At 38.9% G+C, this 23516-nt stretch overlaps 1 protein-coding gene across 1 annotated transcript in view; it reads left to right on the plus strand.

Moving 5' to 3' along the window:
- Positions 1–23516, plus strand: part of LOC127658647 (protein dopey-2-like) — a 36085-nt gene that overhangs the window by 3404 nt on the left and 9165 nt on the right. The window contains exons 2-29 of the mRNA XM_052148030.1: positions 302–476; positions 1803–1984; positions 3539–3709; positions 4207–4396; positions 4744–4842; positions 4953–5076; positions 5350–5459; positions 5654–5765; positions 5861–5978; positions 7712–7831; positions 7913–8021; positions 8421–8630; positions 8895–9205; positions 9343–9740; positions 9841–9908; positions 11851–12048; positions 12136–12288; positions 12889–12989; positions 13074–13264; positions 17315–18974; positions 19130–19229; positions 20281–20451; positions 20584–20709; positions 21244–21378; positions 21709–21764; positions 21947–22051; positions 23064–23130; positions 23360–23513. Coding sequence (XP_052003990.1) covers positions 321–476; positions 1803–1984; positions 3539–3709; positions 4207–4396; positions 4744–4842; positions 4953–5076; positions 5350–5459; positions 5654–5765; positions 5861–5978; positions 7712–7831; positions 7913–8021; positions 8421–8630; positions 8895–9205; positions 9343–9740; positions 9841–9908; positions 11851–12048; positions 12136–12288; positions 12889–12989; positions 13074–13264; positions 17315–18974; positions 19130–19229; positions 20281–20451; positions 20584–20709; positions 21244–21378; positions 21709–21764; positions 21947–22051; positions 23064–23130; positions 23360–23513 — 5695 coding nt within the window. The 5' untranslated portion in view covers positions 302–320. The remainder of the gene's footprint in view (positions 1–301; positions 477–1802; positions 1985–3538; positions 3710–4206; positions 4397–4743; positions 4843–4952; positions 5077–5349; positions 5460–5653; positions 5766–5860; positions 5979–7711; positions 7832–7912; positions 8022–8420; positions 8631–8894; positions 9206–9342; positions 9741–9840; positions 9909–11850; positions 12049–12135; positions 12289–12888; positions 12990–13073; positions 13265–17314; positions 18975–19129; positions 19230–20280; positions 20452–20583; positions 20710–21243; positions 21379–21708; positions 21765–21946; positions 22052–23063; positions 23131–23359; positions 23514–23516) is intronic.

Genomic DNA, 23516 nt, shown 5'->3' on the forward strand with positions numbered 1-23516 from the left:
AGAAAATGAATAGGATACAAACAATGCTGGACCAGTTCTGTGCAGTTAAATAATTAATAGTAGTAAATAGTTAGGGTTAGAGATTTGTTCAAATCCCTAAATATGAGGTGTAGTAAAAGTGATGCTTGCTTTAGAAATGCCAGAGAAATGGGTGAAGTAAATGTCTTCATGCAGAATTGATGCCCTCATTCATTAGCTGGATTTCACTTAAATTTACATTGAATTAGTCTCTTTGCATACTCACAGAAGTTGTTAGTGCAGGATTTCACCTGATCAGTGTTTTTTCTCCTTTCATATACAGATGCTGAGCATGCCGGGACATGACTGACGTCAGACTGATGGATCCTGAGGAAGCTGAGCTGAAAAATGACTACCGTTACCGTAGTTATGGAGCTGCCATTGAAAAGGCACTGCGAAACTTTGAATCATCCAGTGAATGGGCTGATCTCATCTCCTCACTCGGAAAACTCAACAAGGTACTTCAAAACCTGGAGAATGCTTATCAAAACACTTAGCAATGCAGGTTATTGTTGTTGTTTTTTTATTTGTTTTTAAAAAGCAGAATCAATGCAAACTACATAAATCCTCTTAAAATAACCAGAAAGTGTGTAATTTTTACACCATCGATCAGACAAACAGATAGTCCCACCACAAATCTGCCAATGGTCAGGATAGTCAAACAAACAGAGCAATGTTTTGATAGCGTCACAGAAAGCAGTTCACCTTTAAAGGGTTAATTCACCTAAAAATGAAAATTCTCTCATCATTTACTCACCCTCATTCCATCCCATATATACTGTATGTATGACTTTCTTCTGCAAAACACAAAGATTTTTAGAAGAATATCTCCACTCTGTTGGTCTATTCATTGCAAAACGCAAAAATATGAGGTGTACACTGCTTTTATTGAATCATCTGTAAAGTGTTTGTTTTTATGGAGGAGTGAAGGCAACATTAATGCTTGACCTCAAACACATCACAGTTAATGTTCAAAGTGCAACTGATTTGAATAGGTTTGTACAGAACTTGTTTACACTGCCCAAGAGAGCCCTTCCTTTATTGCTTTTTTTTCTGAACATGTGTTCACATTTAAGCTGATGTGTGAGCTCTGTTGTCTTATTAAAATTTCTGTCTTTCTCTCTATATCTCTTCACATAGCATGCGATTGAATTGTTTGCTCAGTGGGACTTTCCGGATGTAATGCATCTAACAATAACACTAAATTATTGTGTGTACTTGAGTGATAGCCATTTGGGCTTTGGCAAGAGGCCCGTTTTTACCACATTTGAAGTTTATCCACTTTGTGTACCCAGTGACAATTGACAGCGTATCTTGCAAAACATGTCTCAAGTGCTGTCCATAATAAACTAAAGCCTCTGTCTCTGTTGCAACAATTGGCTCCTCCTAATATTGATAGTTTGTTTGTTTGTTACATCAAGAACATTCAACCATGTTATTAAACAACATTTCAGTAGCCAGCAAGTTAGATTATTAAATAGTCTGTGCAGTTATTTTAACTTGCTACCAAATACCGGTAGATGTTAATGTAGCTGTTGTAGGGGCACCAACAGTCAGTATTGTTTGTGCAAAATGAATCATGACAAAGTGAAAATTACTTTAAAAAATTTAACAGCCATTGTGATGTTATATATATATATATTTCACACTATCTTTATCATTTATATTTATCACTGTCATGAATGGTATTTTGCTCGGAACTGCACCCAAGACTTCACCTGCTGTAGTACTTGTGTATATGGTTGAATGACAATAATGTGATTTTATTGATTTGTGTCTCTTAGGCTCTCCAGAGTAATCTGAAGTACTCAATGTTACCACGACGGTTGATCATTGGGAAGCGTCTGGCTCAGTGTTTGCACCCTGCTCTGCCCAGCGGTGTCCACCTCAAAGCACTGGAGACATATGAGGTCATTTTTAAAATCATCGGCACAAAATGGCTAGCAAAGGATCTCTTCATTTACAGGTGATTGTCATAACCTGATGCATCAAAGACAGTTTCTATCAGCAGTACCAACAAAATATAAGACAACTATTTTTTGCACTGGGTTGATCTACCAAAAAAAAATTTGGGTCATGTTTTACTCCAAAATCAAAATAAATAAATTATATTTTGCATAAAGAAAATGAAGCCTCTTTTTTATTTTTTTTAAGCATTGACATTTTAATTTACTTGACAGTTAAGCATTGGGAGGAAAATTTTACTTAATTGTCATTAAAATAATAGGCAATAGGCTTTTACAAAAATTGAATTTTTTCTTATTTACTATTGTATTTCTTTTAAAATTGTATTATAAGAAAAACTATTTGAGTGACAAATTATTGTTTAATTAATTACGATTAAAAAATTTAGAATTTTTAGAATTTTCAGAATTTCAGAATTTTTTGTGTTTGGTATACTTCCCATTTTCTTTAATATTAACATGCACTCAAGCTGGCATGGATTGCACAAGTTTATGCAAATCCTGGTGATACATGTTAGCCCAGCATAATTTTAGAATGGTTCAAAGACCATTAAATTCTTCAACGGAAATCGGACCTTTCATACAAAGGAGTTAAATAAATAGTTTAATTAAAAAAGGAAAATTCTCTCATGATTTACTTAACCTCATGCCATCCAAGATGTGTATGACTTTCTTTGTTCCTCACACCGCAAGTGATTGAGTAGCAAATATTTGAAGCTCCAAAAAGCAAATAAAAGCAGAATAACAGTGATCCAGCAGACTCCAGTGGTTAAATCCATATCTTTAGAAGTTATATGATAAGTGTGGGTGAGAAAAAGATCAATGTTTAAGTCCTTTTTTTACTATCAATCTCCACATTCACATTCTTCTCCTTTTTGTTTTTTGCCGATTCACATTTGTCATACATATCGCCACCTACTAGGCAGGAAGGACACTTTATAGTAAAAAGGACTTAAATATTGTCTGTATTTTAATAATATCTGTTTCTTGCCCACACCTATCATACCAGTTCAGAAGATATGGATTTAATCACTGGAGTTTTATGGATTATTTTATGCTGCCTTTATGTGCTTTTTGGAGCTTCAAAATGTTAGTACCCATTCACTTGCATTGTGAGGACCTACAGAGCTGAAATATTCTTCTAAAAATCTCAATATGTGTTCTGAAGCTGAAAGAAAGACACATCTAGCATGATACGAGGGTGAGTGAATGATGAGAGAATTTTCATTTTTGTGTGAACTAACTCTTTAACATAATCAATATCTCAAATTTTGCTTATTTGATTAGTGACCTAAAATAGTGCAGAATCTTGTATGCTCTTTATACATTGTAAGTCAGAAAGTTTTTCAAAATTCCAAAATGTGGTTGATTTCCAAGGTTCAATTTTAATGTTGAATCCCAGATTTTCATTGTGAAACCCTCTGTAATTTCCTTTTTATGTGGGGGTGAAATATGAACTAGACATTTTCTTGACAGGTTTTGTGAGATTCACCTTGAATGTCATTATGGTGGTTCTGAGAATGTTAATATTTGTTGTACGGTCATTTGTGCTTCAGCTCAGGGCTGTTCCCATTGTTGGGTCATGCAGCGATGTCAGTGAAGCCAATTCTTTTGGCATTGTACGAGCGGTACTTCTTGCCTCTTCAGAGAGCGCTGTTACCCAGCCTGCAAGCTTTTATCATGGGCCTACTGCCTGGACTTGAGGAGGGCGCTGAGGTCTATGACAGGTACAATAACAGCACAAAAGTGTCGAACTTAAAGGAATAGTTCACCCATTTTAATTCTGTCATTATTTAATCACCGTCACTCATGTCACCCTGTATAACTTTCTCTCTTCTGCAGAGCACAAAATAATATATTTTGAAGAACGTTTCAACTGTTTTTGTCCATCCAAAACAACACTGGACCCCATTAACTTTTTATTTTTTGGACAAACATGTGAGACAATATTCAAAATATCTTCTTTTGTGTTCCAGAGAAGAAAGAAATGCATACATGTTTGGAGTGACACGAGGGTGATTTAAATTATATAGACTATATTATAGACTGACTTATGTTTGGATCTAATATTAGGAAGTTACATACCTCCCATGTATGCAAAATATTTGAGTTTTCACAAATCATTTTTAGAATTAACTGGTTTGAAATTGTTCTTTGAAAATACCCAGTTATCACTGAAGCACTTATTATTGCTTATCACCTCTTCTCATTCTTCCTGTATCAGGACGGATGCGTTGCTTATGAAGTTGTCAGTGTTGGTGGGTCAGTCTGTGTTTTATGGGGCACTGTGGGGTTCAGTGCTTATATGTCCTCTGGTACGACTCCCTGCCTCCCTCTTCATCGTCACACACTTTAACCACTCGATCACAGGCCGAGAACAGAAGTATATGCTTGGGACAGACCATAAACTAGTGGTGAGTGTATATGTCTGACATATAAAATAATGAAACGAAAATGATATATACATATAGACTTCAGTCTGAGTAGGTGCTATATTGAATTTGACATGAAGGCTGTGACCAAAAATAATCCCAAAAATTATAAGTGCACCTTTTGGACAGTATGACACATTTTACTGACTAGAATTTTATCCCTCACAGCCCCATTTTCCTTTGTGTCAAATTACAAATGGTGTCTACTCTGAACAAAACCTGTTGTCTTGAAAGAATTATACTATCTATATATAATAATAAATAACTATACAGTAATTCAATAAATAACTACTGAATAAGCTAAAATGAACATCTCACTCTTACTGCAGATCAAGGCCATATGTCTCGCTCTCCAAGACTCTAATGTTCTGGTCCAGAGAAACATGCTGGAAATCGTTCTCTACTTCTTCCCCTTCACATCCTGCCTGGTTTGTCTATGCCTCTTTTTCTTCCTTCCAGTCCTCACTCCCAACGAGATTAAAGTAACCAACAATCATTCTTAAATCTGAATAACTTTTTGTTCTAATAATTTCTGTAGGATCCTGTGGAAAGTGCCATTCCTCTAAAGCAAGATGAGATGATCAGTGTGATGTCTGCTGCTTCACTCACCCTGCTCAGGAGAGATATGTCACTAAATCGACGCCTCTATGCTTGGATGCTCGGTACTGTAGTTTTCACAAAATTCTCACTTCTGCGAAATAGAGTAGATAAGACTCCAATATTAAAGGAATAGTTCGACCAAAAATGAAAATGCTTTCTTCATCTACTCACCCTTTGTACTGTATACATTTAGCAGAATGTCCATGCTTCTCTTTTCCATTGAGTGAAATGATGAAAGAAAACAAATGCAACATATAAATTTTTGGGTGAGTTTTTTGTAATCTTTTGTCATGGATGTGTAGCTTCTTATTTTTTCTATATTTGTATATTGTTAGGCTTGGACATCAAAGGAGGAATGGTGACTGCAGACTCATGTCACTATAACACTGTTGAAGAATATACAGCGTTCTTTTTCAACACACACTCCAGGGAATTACTGGTGCAGGTATTGAAGATAACACACACTTCAATATAACCGCTTATTTGATTTGAATTGATAACCATGTCTTATTAGAACAGATTGCCTTTGATTTTCAATAACACATTACTTTAGGCTTATATACAGCAAACTATATGTTAGCAAATGCATATTGTACATGCATGATCAACATTAACTCTCATTTTATATCGTCTTCATAGGCACTGGTGAATGTTCTGAAGCAGAAAGATATAGAGGCCAACCCAGGCAATGTAATAGAGTATCTCAGACCATTTCGCATCATCATTAGCTTACTGGACAAATCTGAGATAGGTAAAATCAAAGATGGAGACAGCAACTGTAATTGAAATATGTTTGACAGTTTTTGGGATGTTTTACATCATTATTTATGTCTTCTCTACACGCAGGGCCATTGGTGTTGTCTGATGTGTTGTTGGAGGTGGTCAGAGCTTTTTACAGCTACTGTAAAGTAATGCTGGGAGAGGACATGCTCAATAGCAGCCTCAGTGGCAGCCAACTCAACAGGTTAGAGAGAAGGAATCAATGCTTGTATGTATAAATCTTAAGTGTGTAATTTTTTATGTAGTTTCTCTTATCCCTATTCAACTTATATGCAGAGACAACTGTAAGTAAAAAGTGTAAAAACTGTGGCACTGTGGTGCTACTATAAAATTGGTTATATAACATTGCAACATTGGCTCAACCAATTGCATGATTTTGGGACAGGACCATTTGTTTCCAACTAATGGCGACCGGTATTAATGACAACATTTATTATTCTTGCAATTCCATTTGTTGATATTAGGGGCATTCACACAATAATATGCTTTAGCCCTCATTTACTGAAGAAGTATGTGTATAAATAATTTGCTAATTTGATATCATGTGCAAAAAATGTCAGAGCTGATCTACTAATGTAGTTCTAAGGATTGCATATTTCAGATGTGCAATATAGCACGTCTTGGCAATTTTTATGTTTCCCCTAAATTAAAATGAAGTTTAGAGGCATGCTTCCAAATGCACACAATAAAGGGCGACATCGGTGCAAATGAATGATATTGCACCTGCAATGTGATTAATCATGCCTGAAAGTTATTTCAGAAACTGAAACTATGAGAGCAAATGAATACAAATGAAAGGCAGGTATTAGTTTGTTTCGCGCTGTACACCATGCTGTCATTGTGGCTTTAAAGAACGGAGAATACATAGAATACCCATCGAAAAACGTGCTTTATTCGGTTGTTTTAGAACTCCTATGTCATAACTGATAACACAATATATTGTGTGATTAATAAATGTGTGTAAAAGTTGATTTTGATGAGCAAAGTAAACAGAATTATTGAGAAATAAATGAAAATAAAAAAGTGAAAACCGAGTTATTAGGCAGTTGGCTGGTAACTCTTTACAAAAAGGTAGCATTTACTAGATCGGTGATGATCTGGGGGTGCTTCATCAAGGCTGGAATCGGGCAGATTCATATTTGTGAAGGACGCATGAATTAAGCCACATACAAGGTTATACTGGAAGAAAACATGCTTTCTTCTGCTCTGAAAAGAGAATGCCCAGACTAGTTTGAACCTACACAATGTTAGGCAGGTGGTTTTAATGTTGAGGCTGATGTGTGTGTGTGTGTGTGAGTGTGTGTGAGTGTGTGTGAGTGTGTGTGAGTGTGTGTGAGTGTGTGTGAGTGTGTGTGTGTGTGTGTGTGTGTGTGTGTGTGTGAGCGTGTATTTATCACTTTGTGGGGACCAAATGTCCCCATAATGATAGTAAAACCCGAAATTTTTGACCTTGTGGGGACATTTTGTCGGTCCCCATGAGGAAAACAGCTTATAAATCATACTAAATTATGTTTTTTGAAAATGTAAAAATGCAGAAAGTTTTCTGTGAGGGTTAGGTTTAGGGGTAGGGTTAGGTTTAGGGGATAGAATATAAAGTTTGTACAGTATAAAAACCATTATGTCTATGGAAAGTCCCCATAAAACATGGAAACACAACATGTGTGTGTGTGTGTGTGTGTGTGTGTGTGTGTGTGTGTGTGTGTGTGTGTGTGTGTGTGTGCAAAACAAAGTTTCACGGCTGGTAAGAAATGTATCCACAGAAATTTAGCAGGTGTGGTGAAAAGTTTTAGACACAACATATTGATAAAATGTCTACCTTGAATGCACTGTAAGCAACTTTGGATTAAAATCATCTGCAAAATGAGAGGTAGAACATAATGGATTATTACATAAAAACATGTTGTCTCTGCTGTGCAGTAAAATCAAGGAGAATAAAAACTCTTCAGAGATTATTAAGACCGTCAATATGCTTGTGAGTGCTATGAGTAGCAATTATCTCTGGGACTACATGACGAGGCACTTCCAAAACTGTCTCAGGTAAAAACCAACAAGCACATAAGCAGCATTACATGATTATATAAAGCATGATGTGATGATAATGTTATGGTTGTCTCACAGTTCTTTAAGTGATCCAGCAGAGAAGGGTCAATCTAAAGAGTGGAGTAGCCCTCCATCAGTGACAGAACTCTCCATGCTCATTATCTTCCTGCTGGACGTTATTCCTCTGGTATGATCTCCTTTTGTGATTCATCTTTTTTGCTGTGCACTTCATGATGATTGCCAGTGTTACATGCACGTAATTTTCAGATTAAAAATAGAGGTTTACATGCTCCATTGAGTGCACAGCTTTTGTAATATTCCTGTATTCATTAAAGTTGACATTCCAAATATGGTGCTTACATGACCAAGAATTCTGTTTTAACACTATTATATGGCAGATGTTCTACAGTTTTATTCAGAAACTGGAATATTAGATTAATCTGGGTTATAGCAACCAGGTTATTATGCATTAGTATGCTTTACCATTCTGATTAATCTGAATATTTTAGTGTATTTGAATGTGATTCATTAATAAATTGAATAATTTGAACTTTAGTTTGATTCCTCATCTTGCCTTTCTTATTAGGAGCTTTATGCAGAGATTCAAACGCAATACCTGCCACTGATGCTGGGCAGCATGCTGCAGTCGCTGCGTAGTTACATGACATTCCTTAGCCTACAGGAGCTTACGCAGGGCATGAGAGCATGTTTTAAAATGCTCAGTAAGATCCATATGCCAGTTGCTTATATGGACATGGAGGCCGAATCACAGACACTAGATATAGGACAAACACAGGTATGAAGGATCAGTTTATATTACAGTACATCTACTGCATTCAAAGTATAATCAGGTCTTTTATAATCAGACAAATTATACTTTATATCCTAATGCTATGAATTATATTTTATTGTTATCCATATGCAGTATTCGCTGCATAGATTGCATATATTCCCTCATTTTTAGATTTATCCTACATTACTTTAAGCATTGCTTTCATACACTATAATGGTTTGGGAGAGGATTTAAAAAGGTTTTAAAGGGCTCTGTTTCTGATTTCAGGTAACAGGGAACAATAAAGTGAAGGAGAGTGACCAGGTGAATGGTAACCATGACAACAGCTCTGGTGAGGTCAATCTAAATGGACCAGATACACAGGAGGCGGAGCCAGGTGATTCTCTGTACTCTCCTTTGCTGTCTGAAGACAGTGGATTAGGGCTGAGCGCCTCTCCATCTGAACAGCACCTTCTACAAGGTGGATCAGAGGCTGCTTCTGCTGTGAATTCTGAAGCAGAGCGTGTTTGGAGAAGAGGAGGGACTGTAGAAAACATGTCCAAATGTGTACAGGACATACTGGAATCTCTGATCACAAGGTGATTTGCTAATTTTCACACTCTGTGTGTATTTGGAATATCCTGCTACCATAGTCCTTGTACTATTTTTGTAGCATGCAGTATATAAGTATACTGTGCACAGTAGGCATTTTATATTCTCTACCTGTATCTCTCAGGCACTTGTTGGATAGAGTGGATCCAGACAAAAAGAAAAAACAGGAAGAGACAGATCAGCTAGATCAGAATGGTTCTCCTCGGGCCAGTAAGCGTTCTACACTCAAACAGAAAGGCACTCGAGATTTGGGTCTTATCAAAGAGAGGCTTGCCGAGTTTTTCAACCCTAGTAAGCTGCGGACGCATGCACTTCATGGGTTTTCTGTTCGCAAAGACCACAAACCAGCAGAGTTGGAGTGGATGGGAAGCTTCCAGTCGAAGGGTAAAGGGGAGATATCGGAGTCGTGCCGCCAGGCCTTTACTGTTGTTTGTCAACTTCTCATGGAATGTACAACTTTCCCTGTCTATGTCACTGAGGATGAGAGCCAAGAATTGCACATGTCTAAGTTCAACAAGACAGGTACAGTAAGGAATAACACTCTATAACACAATCTTTTTCTCATGTAGCAAGTGCATATATATGTAATATGTATATTTTCTAATATTTTTTCTTTCCTCAGGAACTGAGACCCTTCCTGAGTGGCTGAGGTCTTTGATGACTCTATGTTGTCTGACGAAAGACTACCAGGTATGACACTACGAGTACTCTAAAATGGAAATGGGTTTAAAGATCCTGTGTGTAAATTCTTCTATGTTACTTTTTGCTACCCTAGCTATGCAAGTATTAGTACCCATTTGAAGATTGATTCCCCAAAAAAGTGTAAACACTTTTTAGTGTTTACACTACATTAAGCTCTGTGGTGCTTTCAGAACACTGCTCTGTTTGTTTCAGAATCCCAACCAACCTAACACCCAATTGATCATATTTTAAGAACACTAGCACTAAGCACAGTGCTATGGGATAAATCATAAGCACAATGTCAATGGGCATGGCCATGATGTTTTGGTATTTTGCAAGTGGGTTTGGCGAAATTGCACTCACAAAGCTATATAATTATATAGTCCATTCACTATCATGCACCAGCAATATAAACAAAAACAGCACATTCATAATAAATTGGTAGTGTAAATTAATCTGTATACAATAAATTTGAAGAATAGAAATGTTCACTTACATTTTTTGTCCATTAACTATGTCCTTGTTGAATGTGAGACATATTTCCATGACATTGACATGTCGCTTTTATATGCATGGAAAATGTGGATCTCGTCAAGATTTGGATATAGGCTCCATTAAAATAAAGAGAATGTAAGTGTTAATAATGATATTGATCAACGAAAATAATAAAAATAATGCAGTGGTCAAAAAAAATCGAATCCAAAAATTTTACCCTATTCAACTTCGTCCTCCAGCCTTTTTTGAAAATTTTTAAAAGTCACTCAGTGGCAACAGGTGGAAATTTTTTTATATAAATAAGATAATAAATGCAATTGTAAATTAAAATTAAAATAATAATTAAAAAATAAATATAACCTCTTGAAAGCTTAAAAGAAATCTCATACATTTTTGTTTAATAAAACGGCTACAACAGTGATTGTGATAGACATCATTTGATGTTCCACTATATTTTCAGAGTTTGGACAAACTTCATTACCCCCTGCTGGTTCATTCTCCAAACTGCAAATGCAGGAACTGATTTTAGACTGCAATGAGAATAGGGGTGCTTCTCAAACATCTTAGTTCATTTACCTTTTTCTCAGGAAAATAGCAAATTGCGCTTTCCGCCACTCCATTAACATACAGTACACCCAAAGATAGCGCAAATATTCCCAAGCACACCCACTTGCACTTTGCACTGGCATGAAACTTGTGCTTAGAATTAGCGCTCTCACGAAAATTGGATGAGATGTAGCACATGGTCATTGCGCCTAGTGCTGCTCTTAGTTCGCTCACAAAAATAGACCCCAGAGACTGTAATATGGGCTGCTTGTCATTGGCCAGCTAATAAATAGGTCTGAAAAATATGAAACAAGATGGTTTTGCCCCTACAAGCATAAAAGATGATGATGTTAACAGACATTACACTACATTGAAATTTAACATCACAGTCATCATTATTTTAATGGCGATTTAGATTTTAGAGATTAGAAAAACAAATGATGCACATATGCAGCAAGTTGTACAGGAGGAACTGCTGGATGTGATCCACGACAAATGTAAATATTTTGTAAAACTATGACCAAGATTTTTACCTCAATATCTGTCATTTTCCTGCAAACACTTTCTATTTTCACCCTTAATTTCCTCTAAAAACAAAATTAAAGTAACACCATTACTCCTTATACCAAACATCTTGTAGCAAGTAGTCCCGGCGCAAAGTCACTCCTGAAGAGTTGAGCCAGAAGACATGTCAGACTGCTCAAACAAGCAGAGGAGTGTCTTGATAGCGACAAAGTGTTTGTACTCTACAGGAGAGTAAACTTACAAATGGCTTACTTAGAGTTGTCTTTGCACATTAAGCTGGGATAGGAGAACATATTAAACTTAAAAAATGGTACACTTCTCCTTTAAGTGTTGCATTGCCCTACTTGATGAAACCACCAAATCTGATAATTTTCTGTATCTGTAGGTGCAACATGTTGCAATTTCCTCTCTGCTGGAGCTAATCAGTCATTCTCAGTCTTTAGCCCTCATCATTCAGGATAAGAACCAACGTTATAAGAACTCTGATGCCAACCCACTCAGCGGACCACTGCAAATGGTCACCCTACCTCCCATCTACCCAGCCGTTCTCAAAACTGTTGAGGATTCCACAGACTTTTACCTGGTAATGCGCATTACGTTTAGCTTGTTGCTGCTCTCACTTTTCTCGTTCCTTCTGTGGAATAAACATATTATTATTTCTCTTTTACAGCGTTTATCTCAGGTTCTATGGGCTCAGTTAGATACAGAGCACAGAGAGCATCACGTATCTTGCGTGGAGCTCTTCTATCGACTACACTGCTTGGCTCCATCGGCATCCATCTGTGAGGACATCATCTGCCTGGGTTTATTCAATGAGGACAAGGTACAGCATTTTACTTGTTTCAAAGTATAGTTAACTCAAAAATGGTAGTTCTGTCAACATTTACGGTATTCACCCTACTGCCATTCCATCCTTTTATATGGCTATTTTTTCCTTGGAACACAAAGAAAGCATTTTTAAAGAAGCTTCATGTAGATCTTTTCCATATGATGATCATGGGAGGTCAAGCTCCTAGATGGAAAAACCTCAGAAACACCATCAAAGTAGTCCATACGTCTTGTGTGCTATATTCCAAGTCTTCTGAATACATACGATAGGTTGAAATTTACATATATTTTCTAATAATCTTCACCTCTGCTGCTGCTCTCAAACAAAATATTGCACTTATGGTATGGGTTTGATGTCATAATGCTTGGTTACCAGATACTCAAGAACCAATGAGGTTTGACAACTATTTGATTTAAAAGCTGCAGCAGAGGTGAAGATTATCAGTGAACAATAACATATAATTCTGTCTCTTCATATTAGGTGAACTATTCCTATAATACAATAACACACTATCAACATAAAGATTTATTTAACAGTGCGTGTGTGTGTGTGTGTGTGTGTGTGTGTGTGTGTGTGTGTGTGTGTTTGTATTAGGTTGTGTGTTTGGAGGCGCTCCACAGGTTCTCAGTTTTGTGGCATCTGACACGAGAGATCCAGACAAATCGCAGCACCTCTCTTAACCGTTCCTTTGACAGGTCACTTGCCTAATATTTCTGCCACTTTTTCTCAAAGCTTTGTTCTATATCCACTAAAGGTTCTCTTAATCTCTGTTTTCTCAGATCTTTGTTTGTGGTACTAGATAGTTTGAACAATCAGGATGGTAGTGTCAGTGCCGCAGCACAGAACTGGTTGGTGCGGGCTCTCTCTCTCAGTGATGTGGTCCGTATTCTGGAACCAGTTCTGCTCTTACTGTTGGACCCAAGAACACAGAGATCACCTATGCAGAGCATCAAACATAATCTTACTGTTGGTATGGAATCAAAAACAAATGCAAACACACAACAGATCAACTCTCTCACATACACACAGAGAGAGTGGGATTGTTAATTCATTTTCCAGCAGTATTTAATTAAGCAGAATGTAGTAATAAACATTCAAATCCATTTTAAGGTTTTAATACAATTATAATAACACCGTAAACAACAAGTAAAAGTAAACAATTAAATTGGATTGTACTTTTATATGGAGTGCGTACTCCGGGTAGGGAAGTAGGTATTGCCCCAAGTGAAGGAGTTCAAGTACCTCAGGGTCTTGTTCTGAGCCGGAAGGCAAAGCTCTCGATCTACCGGTCAATTTTTATTCCTACCCTCATCTATGGTCATGAAGGCTGTGTCATGACTGAAAGAACTAGGTCGCGAGTACAAGCGACCGAAATGGGCTTCCTCAGAATGGTGGCGGGCTTCTCCCTTAGAGATAGGTTGAGGAGCTCAGTTATCCATGAGGAGCTCGGAGTAGAGCCTTTTTTGCATCGAAAGGAGTCAGTTGAGTTGGTTTGGGCATCTGGTAAGAATGCCACCTGGGCGCCTCCCTAGGGAGGTGTTTCAGGCATGTCCAGCTGGGAAGAGGCCTCGGGGAAGACCCAGGACTAGGTGGAGAGATAACATCTCCACACTGGCCTGGGAACGCCTCCCGAGTCAGAGCTAGTTAATGTGGCTCGGGATAGGGAAGTTTGGGGCCCCCTGCTGGAGCTGCTACCCCCGCAACCTGACTTCAGATAAGCGTTTGAAGATGGATGAATGGATGGATGTACTTTTATATTTGAAATAATTCATGAAGTAATCTGCATAAATGGTGTTTAAAAGACTAATAGAAGAAGCATGAGTTCATTTCTGAAAGTCAGTCCCAAACCAAACACTTCTGCACTGTTCCACATCATCTTGTAATGTCAGTAGTGCCTGTAGTATGTTTACACTAAAAAGGAAACAAAAAGAAGTCTACTATGAGTACCCGGATGATATACTTCTTCAACCATCAAAACGGAATGTGGAATGTTGGACACTGCACTCAGCGCTCCTGACTTGCCATATGTAGCGGAAGGGGCGGAGTTAGTTTTTTTTTTTTTTAAGAAAAATCACCCAACTACTGTAAATTCTTTGGTATCCCAGCATCTTCTACACATTTGAGTCCTTCCCAACAGCGGCTATATTCATGACACATCCTGCTTATGACATTTAGGACAATTGATGGACTTGTACTCAACTATTACAAAAGGTGGAAACATTCATTGACGCTCAAGAAGGTAACACAAGAACCAATGGGATGCAAACTTTTGAACGGGATGATTTTTGTAAATGAAAGTACATTTTGTGTAATGCAGCTTTTGAAGGGCAGTACTACATAAAATATATGATCTTTTATCTCTTGTTTGCATACATTCTGAAAGGGGTGTGAAAATGTATAGGCCTAAAACAAAGGGGTATGCAAACATCTGCACTTCAGTGTATATATATATAATGTGTATATATTTTATTTTACATTATATTTTTTACGATTTAACCACATTTTAGTTTTTTTAATGTAGAAATTCCAAGTAGCTTATTCTATCCATATGATTTGATATTGCATGTGTAATTATGAGCAGACTTGTCAGGTACACAAAATTCATAACATTGGAACCTAAAATTCAAAATACAAACCCACATTTCAACATTTAAGTGCTTGTACTATGTAAAAAGTGCAGTGTAGCTGTCTAAATTTGAGGGAATTAACATTCACAGTGACAGAAAACACCTCGCTTACATTTTCACATTTTCACATATTCGTTTACATTGTTGTTGAAAACTCATTTTTTATTTGGGCATTTGCACTGACTGACAGGATGACATAAGCGAGTGCCAAGCGCATGATGTCATTGCCATGGTAACCAGATACATTTCAGCTGATTTGCTGAAGACTAGATTTAAAGTATTGTCAAATCAACGTGTGACGATACAAAATTGCTTCTCATCTCTGCAAACAATCCCAGAGACAATAGCGAGAAGGACAATGAGGAGATTTCATTTAAGAAAAAAATCTTTGAGCCTACCAGCATAAACCAGGATATTTAGGCCTAAAAATTGTTGTGAATTGTTGGGATGCACCTCTTAAAACCGGGACTGTCATGAGTAAACCGGGACATCTGGTTACCTAATCTATAATTCAATTACAAACAAAACATTTAGCTGCCCAAAATATCTTAATATTTTATTGTGAGAAAAAAAAATATATATATATTTTAAGCAGCACATCAATGCTTTAAAATAGAAAATAAATTATAAATATGTGTTGTTTTTCTGTTTAGAGTTGCTGTCTGCTTTAGCAATAAAACATTTTTTACCCTTGACTATTTAAAAAGTTACAGTTAATTAATCAAGGAACAGTTCAAGTTAACAACACTGCATGGACCACAAGAGACTACAGAAGCTTACATGTGTGTTTAAATCACACATAAAAAGACTTAATAGCCCAATATTAAAACGGTTTTTCTGAATTTTTACTTGGATATATTGCTTTTAGTAAACTTTATGAAATGTGGGTCTGTTCTTCTCCAGATTTATGTATGAAATGTGGGTCTGCTCTTTTCCAGATTTATTTAAAAGTACTCAAACATCCATTACTCCCATAGGCTCTCATTGGAAAATTACAAATGTGTGTCAGAGTAATGGCGGCAGGGCAACAGTTGCTGAGATAGGAGCATTTTTAAGGTGGGGCTTAGCGAAGGGTCAAAGCTCCGCACCTCTTGGTTAGGGTTGTTCGCTCTGACAAGCTCTGCTGAACTCCCCATTGGATGGAATGGTAGATTGCAGTGAACGACTCGGTTTTTGGCAAGATATTCACATAAACAGAATGGATAATATTTTTACATGATCTGGTTTAAAGAGTGACATTGTAATGTTTATTTATCTGAAGTTTTTTGTCAAATAAATGGTTAAATTACACAGTAATATGATTAAAAACTGTGGAGACTGTGAATCAGAATCAAGGCAATTATAGCCTCTTCCCTTCACACAAATCCCTTTCCGTGCCCTCTTCCGTGCCATCTATTGAGAAGGCCAGTCAATAGACAGCTTGGCTGCCACCCTATGGCACATCTCGTTCATATTGAGATTCAAAGGTGTTGGGGAATGGGAGCCCCCGCTCTACGGGCTGGATGGTTGAGGTGGAAAGATTGCATCCTCCTCATCATCCTCAAAAAGGCGATTGCTCATTTCCTCCTCCTCCTCCTCTTCTTCTCATCTCTCCTTGATGGAGCCATTGAGAGGAGGTAGGTTCTTTGAGGCCTCCTCCATAATGTCCCACCAGCTAATGGACTGAGGGTCCTTTCTCCACTGGGAGAGGGTAAAAATACTGTTTCTCTGAACAATTACATTTTCTGAAAATATCACTGTGTTTGGCGACATAACTTGATGGCTCATGCTTGAAAACAGTTAAACAGCAATAATTCAAAAACTCTGCTGAAGGATAGCTCCCAGCGAGAGCTTCATAAAGAAGAGAATGAGAATGACTTAAAGGCATGTGACAGTGGCATATATCAGGAAGGCCGGGCATCCTAGTCACTGCTTTGACTTGTCTATCATTGGACAGACGTGGTGTTATAAATTGCTTCCATGATTTCATGCACGAGGTATTTTCCCATAGTGAGATAACGAACAAATATTATAAATAATTGGGACAATACTACACTTTTAAAACTCTCAACTTGGCATAGTGTATAGTGCATCATTTGGCACACAGTATTAGATTTATCAATACCTGTTCTTGATACTGGGACTGCACTGTAAGCCATGTGTTACTCCTAAATTGTTTGTGTGGTACTATGTAATGAAAGTTATGTTAATCATTGTGCTATAATTATGCGATGGATGAAAATATTCACTTAAGCCAAATGCAAAGTGTAGAGCACTAATGTCATGGCTAAAAACATAAATGTTTCTTTTAGATCATTTTAGGGTAATGAAAATTATGTTCATCAAAGAGTCATATATTTATGTTTTTAAAGATTATTTAAATTTGGTCTGATTCTATTGTATATGTGATTTAGGTAATTTCAAGGCACTTAGCTGCAGAAACAAATCCATCACAAAAAGTGCTGGTGAGGAAACAGAGGAAACTTTCATCAGTCGCATCACTGTAGTAGACCGTGAATCATTATGGGCAGAGCTGGAGCGAGATCCAGAACAAATGGAAATGCCCTCAGATTCCCCAGCATTGTCCAGGAGTGAGAGTGAAGAGACTGTGGGAGAGGACGAGGAAAGAGTGGAGGAAGATGAGAAAACTGAACACACAGAATCTGCAGACACCAGCAGTGCTCCGAGTTCCACAGAAATCTCCAGCTCAAGCTCTGCCCATTACTTGCAACCACCTAATGATGGCAGCATAGAGGAGGAGAGCATAGCCAATGGCATTAAGAGGGTGGATTCGGATCGCACACAGATTTCTGATTCGCTCTCGAGTGATGAAGATGATGGGCAGTTGGAGGCAATGGCGAAGTCTCGGATGCTGAAGCGACAGCGGGAGAAACAGGAGGCGGTGGACTCACTGTTCAGACACGTTCTTCTCTATAAGCAGCAGTATGAGAGCAGGCGCATTCTCTACGCCTTCACTATCTTAGAGACCATAATCCGGACAAGTGCAGGGCCATTTGTGGAGACTCTCTCTAATACTTCTCTAGACTGTAGCTCCACTGCCCAACTCAACCTCATCCAGAACCTTTTGCAGAGGCACCGTCAGGTTCAGGAAGGTGGCAGCTTCTATGAGCGATTGCAAACCTCAACTCCACCAAGTGCAGTCACTCCTGACCCATCCCAGCAGGTCCTTTCTCCTCTCCATTCACCACCTTCCCCTTCTTCTCCACCAACTCTCCTGCTAGAGCTACTCACCTGCCTCTGCCTGCGCTATCTACGCTCTCACTATCCCTCCCATGTGAGTGTTCCCACTCGCCAACTCCAGGCCAATCGAGAGGTACAGGTGAAAAGTGTGGAAGTTTTGACCGAGTTGATGATCCAGTTGGTGAGGGTGGTCCAGCAGGCTCAAATTGGAGATTCAAGGGGTGGTGCTAGTCTTGAAGCTGTGTGCAACCTTCTTTGGGGCTACAAGGTGCAGCAATATGTTCTTCTTACGCTCTCTGCCTCAATGTATGTCTGCCAGCGTGGTGAGCGACCTGACCAACACACACTGCCCGAGGAAGACCAAGGAGAGGATGGAGCAGAGCTCTCGGAAGAAAGTCTGGTCAACTTTGGTCGAGATGGGACTTGGGCTGAACACCCACTCCAGATTGCCCTACTGAAGCTTCTCAAGGTTCTTATTGTATTGGAGCACCATGTATGTCCACCTCACACCAAGGCACATGATGATGAGCATCATCAATCCAACCAACAGCAGCGCGCAGAGCCGCCTTCCTCAGCCTTGGCTCGAGAGTGGCAAACAGCTGTGATGTTCCAGCAGTCCATCAAAGCAGTGCGTTACATAGCCAGTCAGCCTATCACTGCTCAGGGAATGTTTGTGTCAGCAGCAGCTCGGGCTTTGCACCCACAGTATGGCTGTGCCATGCATCCAGCCTGGGTGACTCTTCTGTGTGAAGTGCTGCCGTATTTAGGGCGATCTCTGGCCATCATTGTTTCGCCCATTATTGCCCAAATCTGCAAGAACCTGGATGATCTTGTTAAACAGCATGAGTACGATGGAGTCAAGGCCTCACACAAGTAAATAATGTGTGATTGTTTGTGTCAGTGTGGGTGTATATGAGCTTGTTAGAAGTGTTCAAAATTGTGTTGATGAATCAACATTTACACTTTTTTATGTTTTTTGGTTTCCAAAGCTTGAATTGTGTGTGTATTATGTGGTTTTCTTTGTGTAGTGGTACCTTAAAGAGTGAGAACATAGCACCCGAATATCCTCTGACCCTATTGGAAGGACTGACCATAATTACACACTACTGCCTTTTAGACCACAAGAAGGTAAGTCATACATCCACCAGCTTAAAAAAATGCTCAGTGGTGGGACCTGACATAGACATTCACCTAAGGTGGCAATGTTCTGTAGGGTGGGACAGGGGACTGCCCCCACACACAGCTGTCATGGTGTGTTCAGACTGACAGCGATTTAAAGTAAATCTGCTTTGAAACTATGTGTATTGTGAAAGCGCTATAAATAAAAGCTGGAATTGGTTGCTAACCCATTTGCATTTAGATGAACTCTGCTCTACCTTGGTACTTCAGCAATGGTAGCTTCACTTCAAATCGCCAACTCTCAAAAAAAAAAAAAACTTCAGATTGTTTTGTCATTAAAATCGCTGTTAGTAAGGGGGCCTGTGTAGCTCAGCGAGTAAAGCAGCTGACTACCACCCCTGGAGTCACAAGTTCAACTCCAGGGTGTGCTGCGTGACTACAGCCAGGTCTACTAAGCAACCAAATTGGCCTGGTTGCTAGGTAGGGTAGAGTCACATGGAGTAACCTCCTCGTGGTTGCTATAATATGGTTCTCTCTCTCAGTGGGGTGCGTGGTGAGTTGCGTGGATGCCGCGGAGAGTGGCGTGGAGCCTCGACAAGCGCTATGTCTCTGTGATAATGCGCTCAATAAGCCACGTTATAAGATGCGCAGATTTAGATGCAGAGGCAACTGAGATTCGTCCTCCACCACCTGGATTTAGGCGAGTCACTACCCCACCATGAGGACTTAGAGCACATTGGGAATTGGGCATTCCAAATAAATAAATAAATAAATTAGCTGTCAGTGGGAATGTCTCTTCTCTATGACATACTCCATTTCATAATCGCTATTTGTGAATTTTTTTTAAATAAAAAAATAACACAAACCAAATGCTCCCCCTTTCTAATAGATATCCATCACACAGTTACAATTTAGCAAATTTCATGTCTTGTCTGATCTTGCCTAGAACGACAAGTGAGCCAGGATCACTACTGAATTTGTTGGTAAATAATGACGCTTTAAAGCAATAACGTGACACTGTACTTTGTTTTTATTTTTTATTTATTATTTTGCACTGTAGGTAACTGCAGGCTGTGATGTTCCAGACCTGCGAAATGCAAGCAATGCCATTTTGGAGGAGTTCCCACACATGATTAGCAGCATGGCCTTACTCTGGGGTGTGGTCAAGGGCTGTGACTCTGCCCAAGGCAGCAGAGCCTCACCCACCTCTGTGTACTTTAAAGGCACAAAGGTATATATTGTACTTATATCAAACTAAGTAAAATTAAATTTAGACTATTTACTTTACTTAGAAATGTTTGAGGTCATGTTGACTGTTAATTGCTTAATTTGTATACCAGTAATATGGCTTTGTTATCTGTAGATCTTGAGGCAGAAAGTTCTCGAGTTCTTGATGCCACTGACTCAGCAGTTTGGGGTGCAGGTCATGGCCTCTGTGGCCGCTGTATGGAGTAGCAGGAGGGGCTGCAAAAGACGTTCCAGAAGCAAGGTGTGCAACACTAATTAGTATTAAAAATTTAACTTCATGTTTAAGTAGACTTCAGATTTTTTAAGGTGACATCATAACTACAGCTCCACTTCAGGTTTCTGGAGTGATGTACCGCAGAGACATAGCGTGTGTGGAGGCTTCTCGCTATTCTCAGCGGCATCCATGCACAACTCACCACATGCCTCACTGAGAGTGGGAACCACATTATAGTGACCTCGAGGAGGTGACTCCATGTGACTCTACCCTCCCTAGCAACCGGGCCAATTTGGTTGCTTAGGAGACCTATCTGGAGTCACTTGGCACGCTCTGGATTAGAACTTGTGACTCCAGGGGTGGTAGTCAGCGTCTTTACTCGCTGAGTTACCCAGGCCCCATTTTATTGAGTTTTAATGGCTTTTGTGTGTGTGTGTGTGTGTGTGTGTGTGTGTGTGTGTGTGTGTGTGTGTGTGTGTGTGTGTGTGTGTGTGTGTGTGTGTGTGTGTGTGTGTGTGTGTGTGTGTGTGTGTGTGTGTGTGTGTGTGTGTGAATGCATAGATTTTGCCTGATGCTAGTGATTCTCAAATCACTTTAGTGGACCTGGTGAAGGCACTAAACATACTTAATACGGACACTATACTGCAGCTCATCAGAGCGGTGGTGAAGAAGCCCCATCAGATCAAAGGAGACCAGGTATAACACAAATACATGCTTACTTAGCTATCTAAATGGGTACATACCATAGATTTCCATTATTTTCAAATAACACTAATTACCCTAGCCCTCCCTCAAAAAGACTTTGCGTTTTTAGAATAATAAAAAACATTGCAATAATGTAAAATTTATTCATGAATTGTTTGTCCATATGAGGTCATCCCAGAAGGTCCCCAAAACATTTTTTTTTTGTCAGATTTAGCTAACTTTTGGGGACTATTTTGCCCAAACTATTGCAAAGTAAACACACACACATTTAACTACAGAAAATCATTATTTATTAATGTTCACTCTCTTTTTCACTAACAGAGGACTACTTTAGTTGACATTCCAATGCTACAGTTCAGCTATGTCTACATTCAGAGGTAACAATTTCCACTGACATCATCCTCTATTTAAAGTGCACTTAATCTTATTTTCCATCATCTGATGTCATCCACCATAAAATTACAAGTCCAGTGAGTCCAGCTCCCACTGTATTCTTCTACATGGTGGATGTTTTTAGTAGAATGTTTTAGATGGTAATGTCCTACTTTTTTTTTTTAAGTCTGTCTGCTCAGACTCTTCAGGAGAACATCAGTCCTCTCCTCTGTCTGCTCAAAGAGTCTGTCCAGCTCATCCTTGCTCCACCTGGATACTTCTTGCTCCTCGGGTAAATAAACCATTTCGTTGTGCTTGCTATGGCAAACATCACTCTGATCACATAGCTGATACTTGGGGTTTGGGATTTGAAGAAACACCCACAGCATTTGTGCTATAGACATGAATGATACCTCAAATCCTGCAGTTTTATAAAGAAGAGGGGTAATATTGCTTGTCTAAGCAATTTAACTTAGAACTTAAAACAGCTATGCGTGGGGGCCAGAGTATTGATGCTGACACAAGTTCGAATCCAGGGTGTGCTGAGTGACTCCAGCCAGGTCTCCTAAGCAACCAAATTGGCAACCTCCTCATGGTTGCTATAATGTGTGGTTCTGGCTCTCAATGGGGCACCTGGTGAGTTGTGCATGGGTGCCACGGAGAATAGCGTGGGTCTCCACACGTGCTACATCTCCGCAGTAATGCGCTCAACAAGCCAAGTGATAAGATGCGTGGATTGACTGACTCAGACACGGAGGCAACTGAGATTCATCCAATGCCACCCAGATTGAGCCAAGTCACTATGCCACCATGAGGACTTAGAGTGCATTAGGAATTGGGGATTCCGAATTGGGGAGAAAATATATATATATATTTTTTTAAAACATTACACATTAAATAAATTCCATAGACTCGAGAAATAGGTCAGAAATTCATAGACACTGTCGAGGAGACAAGAAGCCGTTCTTTTTGAATAGGTCTATGGAAGAGATACTTCAGTGTGCTGAATAAACTACTTCTGTGAGAAAACAGCTCATCACTTAATGAATTGACTGCCTGTTTGCTAATCTTCAACTTGTTTTACACTAAACAATCATTTTGGAATGTATGTAGTTTATAAGAGAAGTCACCTACAATTTTAGGTGGCAGTTTAAGGCTCCCCAATTATTTGTATGGTATCCACAAACGGTGACTTATCTTTCTTTTATATACTGTATTTCATGAAGCCATTGTTTTCTGTTACATAATAGCAAAGTAAAGAGTCTTTTGAAGCACTGAGCTGTCTGTTTATTTTACTGTTGCAGCATCCTCATTGACTGTGTAAACAGACTTCCCAACATGGACAACAAGAGGGATACCAGAGAACTGCAGGTAAGACCAGTACAGCGAGAGACAGCAACAACATTATTGACATTAATACTGATAACTCATAATAAATTATCATTAATTGTAATAGCTATTTATGATTATTTGAAAATTATTCTGTATTATTATTCATTTTCTGAATAGCTGAAAACACAAACAACAGTGTAAAGTGTAACCAACATATTTTTATCAACTTGTCAAAGTTTGTTTACATATAAATTTGCACCCTCAACAGGAAGTGAGCCAGCGTATACTAGAGGTGGTGGGATCTGTAGCCGGCTCATCTCTTGAGCAAACTAGCTGGCTGAGTCGTAACCTGGAAGTGAAAGCTCAGCCTCAGGTCTGTCTACAGGGAGATGAAGATGACCATGATGGCAATGACTTTGATGGTA

Source organism: Xyrauchen texanus, chromosome 18, assembly GCF_025860055.1.
Source record: "Xyrauchen texanus isolate HMW12.3.18 chromosome 18, RBS_HiC_50CHRs, whole genome shotgun sequence".
Lineage (NCBI taxonomy): Eukaryota > Metazoa > Chordata > Actinopteri > Cypriniformes > Catostomidae > Xyrauchen > Xyrauchen texanus.